Source organism: Phoenix dactylifera, chromosome 6 (genome assembly GCF_009389715.1).
Source record: "Phoenix dactylifera cultivar Barhee BC4 chromosome 6, palm_55x_up_171113_PBpolish2nd_filt_p, whole genome shotgun sequence".
NCBI lineage: Eukaryota > Viridiplantae > Streptophyta > Magnoliopsida > Arecales > Arecaceae > Phoenix > Phoenix dactylifera.
In genome coordinates, this window is record NC_052397.1 from 8,079,509 (window position 1) to 8,085,680 (window position 6,172).

The following is a 6,172-nucleotide window of genomic DNA, read 5'->3' on the forward strand; positions in this document are numbered from 1 at the left end:
CCTCTATGAATTCAAGTGAGCGAACATCTAATTTTGGTGAATAAGGTGATATAAGTTCAGTTTCTTCCAAAAAAAAATTTGGTATGGATTTTGCTCAATTTAGAAGTCAGAGTTCTTCAAAACGCCCTAAGAGATCCGAGCTGGATAGTTATTTGGATGATGATGTGCTTCCTGATTTGGAGAATAAGGAGTTTGACATCTTGGCTTGGTGGAAGAGCAATGCAACAGTCTCCTATACTATCAAGAATGGCTCAAGATGTTCTAGCTATTCTAGTCTCCATTGTTTCATCTGAGTCGGCATTCAGCACTAGTGGTAGAGTTGTGGATCAGTATCGAAGCTCTTTGAGCCCTTCTACCGTAGAAGCCTTAGTTTGTATCCAAGATTGGCTTCGTGAACAATATGATGAAGGTATATAGATCTTTTAAATTTATCTAATATTTTTTATTTGCTTATTGTACTTATAATTTAAATATTTATGATTGATTTGTGTGTTAACAGTTGCAAATTGCTCGAGTTCTGTAACGTTGAATGTAGATGACGACATCCTGAACTCCTGGAGTGGGCAATTTGGGAGAACTGAATGACGATACAGTCATCAGATCTAGTTCATACCTAAAGTATCAAGTATCAAGTATGTTTGTTGATGGAGTATTTTCATGTGGATCATGGTTATTTTTATGTGGATCATGGTTATTTGTTGCAAAATTTTATGAGAGTTGTATGTTTTTGAACTGCAGGCCTGAAGCCGACTTCATGGGGTTTCTCAATTACATGGATATGATGAATATATTATTGTGCAGGGAACAACGACTTCAGGCCGATGATTTTTTTTATCCTCCTGTTTTTGATGGAATCCTTTTGTTTGGTTGTAGTTATATCGTTGCAGTTGGTTACATGGAATGATTTAAGCTGAATTGTGTATTTTATTAATGATCTGTCTGATTGCCTACTTGGTCCATCTCATATTTGATTTAAGCTGAGTAAGTTGTTTGCTTGTGGACATTTTTACTTGTATATTTTCATGTACTTGTATTTGCACATATATCTCCGTGAAATTGTCCTCTGTGCATGTACTTATACTTGTATGTTTCCATCTCAAATTTGACTATTTAATTATGTACAAATGATGGAATCAGGCTCGTAATCGGGCTGGCCCAAACGGGCTCGGGCCGGGCTCTTAATCGGGCTAGCCCAAACGGGCTCGGGCTGGCCCAAATGGGCTCGAGCCGGGCCCGGGCCGGGCTCGGGCCACATTTCCGTAAAATTGTTCGGGCCTCGGCCCAGCCCGAAGCCCGGAAAATAATTTCGGGCCGGGCTTGGGTAAGGGTGTGGCCCGGCCTGGCCCGGCCCACTTCCAGCCCTACTTAAAAGCGTCGCTAAAAGCCTCAAAGCCAAGCGTCGGCTTTAGCCTTAATTTTTTTAAAAAAAAATATTTTCCATGATTTAGGGCAAGAGGGAAGAGGGAAGAGGGCCACGGTTTTATCCAGTTTCTCCCCTGCCACAAGCCAACCACAGTGAGAATGAACTGATGTTCATGTGATGCCAGCCACAGTGAGATTGATTCAAGTACTCCAAAGAATTTTCTTATGGAGCTTGGTATAATCCAAGAAAAATCATATCATGGTCTCAAAGCCAAGAACATTTACAAACAAAATAGAAACTTACCATTTGACTGATATAAACAAGTCATCAAGAACTCAAAGGAATCAATGTTACAGCGAACTGAGAGAGCTATTCATAGTTACCACCTCATTATAACTAGATTTCTACAAACAATAACTGATTGCTTATAGAAACAGAGGCCATCAGCCCCATCAAAAACACAAAAAGGATCTAACTTTGCACTGAACGAAGAAACCCTTCACTCCCAAAATGGGATCATTTTCCAAAAGAAATTTGATGTTCTAAGAGCCAACGTACATGGGAACGCCAGCGGCGAGGACGAATATGGCGATGAGACCAAAGTATACGATGGAGTGGACCAAGATGGCGGTGCTGCTGGTCTGGAGGTTGCCGAATTCGACCACCCGGCTCTTGCCGGGGATCTGGAAGATGAGGCCCGACGAGAGGAGGACGAAGAGGACAACCACCACGAACGCTGGGCCCCAGTCCACCATCACGTTTTTCTTCTACGCCTCCTCCCCTTTTTCTCTCTTTACTCTCGATTCCTCTGTTTCCCTCTTTGTTTAAGGAACAAAGTGGCGGCCTGGGCCTCCGATGAGAGGAGGGTGGGAGGTGGAGGAGTTCTTGGAGGGAGATGGGACTGCAAGGGTGGATGGAGAGGTGAGACTTTAGACTATGCTTTTTAAGCGTCGTCGATTCGGTAGATTTATAGACATTTTTTGAAAGCGTCGGCAAAGTCTGACGCTGAACCAAAATTTTCCGACGCTTCTTCCTAGCATCAAAAAAAAAGTATCGGAAAATCTCGCTTTTCCTATAGTGCTTGTTGCTTACCACCACTCAAGCAGATTTTGATATTTTCAGAGATATGTTGGCTACTAATCTATACTTTGCTAGCGTTCTTAATGAGATGTAAGCTCAACAACATGATGACTTTTAGTTACAAGTTGGTTTCTTGTTTAAAAGGACTTCCCTATATATTCCTGATTATTTACTGAGGCATAAACTCCTATAAGAACTGCATAGAGAGGATTGCTTAATTTGGTCATGACAAGACATATCATCTTTCATCCATGCAATATTGTTGGCCCAAGCTAAGGAGGGATGCAGAAATTAGCCACCAAGGTAGTAGCCTGGTGGTAAGGGGGCGATAATTCCGCCCAAGTTGCCCGGGTTCGAAACGCGCGGGCGTCGATTAAATTAGGGGACCGGATGCCCCACGCCCGGCTGGCTTGTTGGCGGTTATGCTTTCCTTCCACTTGTATCAAGGTGGCGCTGGGGTGACGTACCCACACGTGAGGCGGTGAACCCAGTGGGGTGAGCCCACGGGTCGGGGAAGGCACGCGAAACCTGCGACCTGTATCGAACATTCCCTAGTGGAAGAGGGGCCCAGTAATGGAGCTGCTACGCGGGTGGGCTGGTCCCTCCCCCTCCCCTCCTATCTTTGATCAAAAAAAAAAAAAAAGGAGGGATGCAGAGAGATATGTTGAGAGATAACATCTGTGTCAGTGTGTAAAGGGGCAACAATGAATGCAGGAGTCTACATGCCATTGCTAGTGTTGGATGCACCATGGGTCCACATCAGCATGGACTTTGTATTGGGGCTCCCAAAGACTCAATCTGGTTTTGAATTGGTCTTTGTGGTGGTGGAACATTTTTCCAAGATGACCCATTTCATTGCATATGGGAATACAATGAATGCATCTTTCATTGCAAGACTATTCTTTCGAGAAGTGGTACAACTTCATGGAGTTCTAATTTTAATCACCTCAAATAGGGATCCCAAGTTTGTGTCATATTTTTGGAGGAGCCTATAGTGAAGACTGGGAATAACACCTTCATTTAGCAGTGCTTACCACCCACAGATTGGGGGATAGATTGAGATAGTGAACAAGAGCTTGGGTAAGATACCATGAAGTTTGGTTGGTAAGAATTTGAGACAGCGAGATTAGATGCTTACCCAAGCAGAGTTTGCATTCAATAGATTAATAGGTTTCAGTCCTTTTCAGATTGTATATGGTGGGAACCCAAGATATGCTTTGACTTGGCGTCAATCCCACAATCCGATCGAACTAGCATTCAAGCTGAAGATCTGATGCAAACGCTTCAAGATATACATGCTCAAGTGCATGAGAAGATTGAAGAATCAAATAAGCGTTACAAGGAGCATAGGGATTAGCATAAGTGCAGGGTGATATTTGAGTTTGGTGACTACGTATGGGCTATCATTACTATGGATTGCTTACCAGCTAGAGAGCAGAAAAACTCGCTTTTCATAAGTTTGGACATTATGAGATTATACAGAAGATCAATTACGATGCCTATCGCTTGTAGCTAACTAGTTATATTCATATCCATGATGCTTTTAGTGTCGAGTACCTCATGCCATACCATGGTGATATGTTTGGTGAAGAATTGAATTCGAGAACGAATTCTTTCCAACTGGAGAGGATGATGCGGCATAAAGTGCAACCAATATGTGTTATGATCAGTTAAACCATATCAAACATCAAAGAAGTCAACTGATTCACGAGCAAAAACTGCAGTAGGAAAATATTTTATTTATTTCCACTAGGGGCTATTGAATTCTAGCTAGGCTTTCATATTTGCAATAGGATAATTCTCACATGTTTGTTGGGTCCTATTTCGAGTATGATTTTGTATTGGATTTAATGCACGGATTAGGCTTAAGGGATCATGTCCTATACATTATAAAGGTAGCCTTTTGACATATTAATAAAATTTTTCCAAAGAATTTTCTTCACCAAATGAAGAGTTTTCCAATTCAGTTTACTTCTATTTGTGTGTTAATGTTCGAAGTGCAAGCTAATTGATCAAATCGCCGCTTCTTCTTTTCTGTCCTACATCACCCCATCTCAATAACTTAATTGAAGGTTGTGAGCACCATATGGTCAAGGTTAGATTAAGTAAAGGTAGGTACAAATCACATGATTTTATTAGGCTAGATAAGGTCCGACCACGATACCTTTTACCTATGGTGGGATAAGCGAAAGAGGTAGAATTCGACTATAATGCTGATGAGTAGGCTTACAAATTCATCATACAAGGCATATGAAGTCGGATAGCCAATAGAAGTAGATCGAGGTGACAGAATCAGTCTCTAAGATACTTTCAAAGTGCATTAGTAGGCTAGAGTAAAGAGAGATGGCCAATATAAATGTCTGAATAGGCTAAGATCAAAAAGATATGATTATCGGCTTGATAGTTGGTGCAGGGTAGCTATACCATTAAACTAGGTCAAGGAACCCAAAGCTTTTGATCACCATCTTGTTGGATGCTCTAATGCAGGTGGCATGCTCAAGCATGTATTCACCCCTTATCATCTGACTTATGCTAACAAGTTTCCTTGCATATTCCTCTCTTTAGATGATACAAGAGTAACTCCACAATATATAAGTTTTTGGCACATCCAATTGGACACTGCATGGTTGCCATCATCCCATTATAGAAGAAAATCAAGGTAGCAGCTGTAGAAAAAGTAGCCCCTATGCTAAGGCCTCTTTTAGAGTGATTTGTAGTATATTTAGCTTTAATAGTAGAACGGGTTGAAAAACCTGTTTCTATAATCGAAAGTCAATATGTTCGGCTATAGTATATTCTAGCATATTCTGCAGAAGAGAAAACCAATCCCATCCTCGTGGAGGATGAATTAGTTTTACACGGAAGAACTATGGTTTATGAAGAATCTAAATTGGAGGTTTCAGCTCATCAAGAGGTAACTGCCAAAGATTATTTAATAGAGCTCTAAGAATCCATCGGCCGAGGTAGTGCAATAATTACACCAGGAAGGTTCTGATAGGCCGAAATAATGAAGGATACATTGGTTAATACCTGGCCAAGATTTGAGATCTTTGGTCATGGTGAACTATAGAAGATTGATTATGAAGTTGACAAATTAATATTGCCAGTAATTCTCGATCTTTTGCCCAGGAGTGCAGGATAAAATTATAACAGCTTTACAGCATTAGCTATAAGTGTCACGAGGGCTTGCAGGCAACCTGTTCAAAGAGCACTTCCAAAGTTTATGTAACATGCACTCCAAATTCATATGCTTGGGGGTGGGAGCAGTATAACAACGTAGGAATGGATCTGGTCCAGTACCTGGTGGTAAGCAAGAATGGTCTAGTAGCTTGAATCTCAGTGCTACACAAAACAGCCATCGGTAGATCGAAGAAGTGCTAAATTCGGTCTGAAAGTGGGATAAATAGTATTATATATTATCTAGTAAGAAGGAATTCCACTAAGGTTTTGGCCAAGAGACTGATACAAACAATAATTTTCTACTATGATGAATTTTATATCAACAGGTCTTTTGCAACTCTCTTTAGACTTTTCCACTCCTTTGGAGAGCTTGGAGCATTGGCAATTATCATGTCGAATAGGAATGGAAGTTGAGACTCCCAAGTTTTTAGCTATTTTCGAATGACATTCATGACCAAAATTTTCTCCTTATTATTGTATTCAAGTTCTGCGTGTTCTTCCTCTAGGAATTGTACTTTTTGGCTGATGTTGGTCAATTCTGCTTCAAGG

At 41.0% G+C, this 6,172-nt stretch overlaps 1 protein-coding gene across 1 annotated transcript; it reads right to left on the minus strand.

The window, feature by feature from the left end:
• Positions 1-1,707: 1,707 nt before the first annotated feature.
• LOC120111224 lies at positions 1,708-2,253 on the minus strand. The gene has a single exon (XM_039127785.1). The coding sequence runs from the start codon at positions 2,116-2,118 to the stop codon at positions 1,906-1,908; it is 213 nt and encodes a 70-aa protein (XP_038983713.1). The 5' UTR covers positions 2,119-2,253; the 3' UTR covers positions 1,708-1,905.
• Between the last annotated feature and the right edge of the window lie 3,919 nt (positions 2,254-6,172).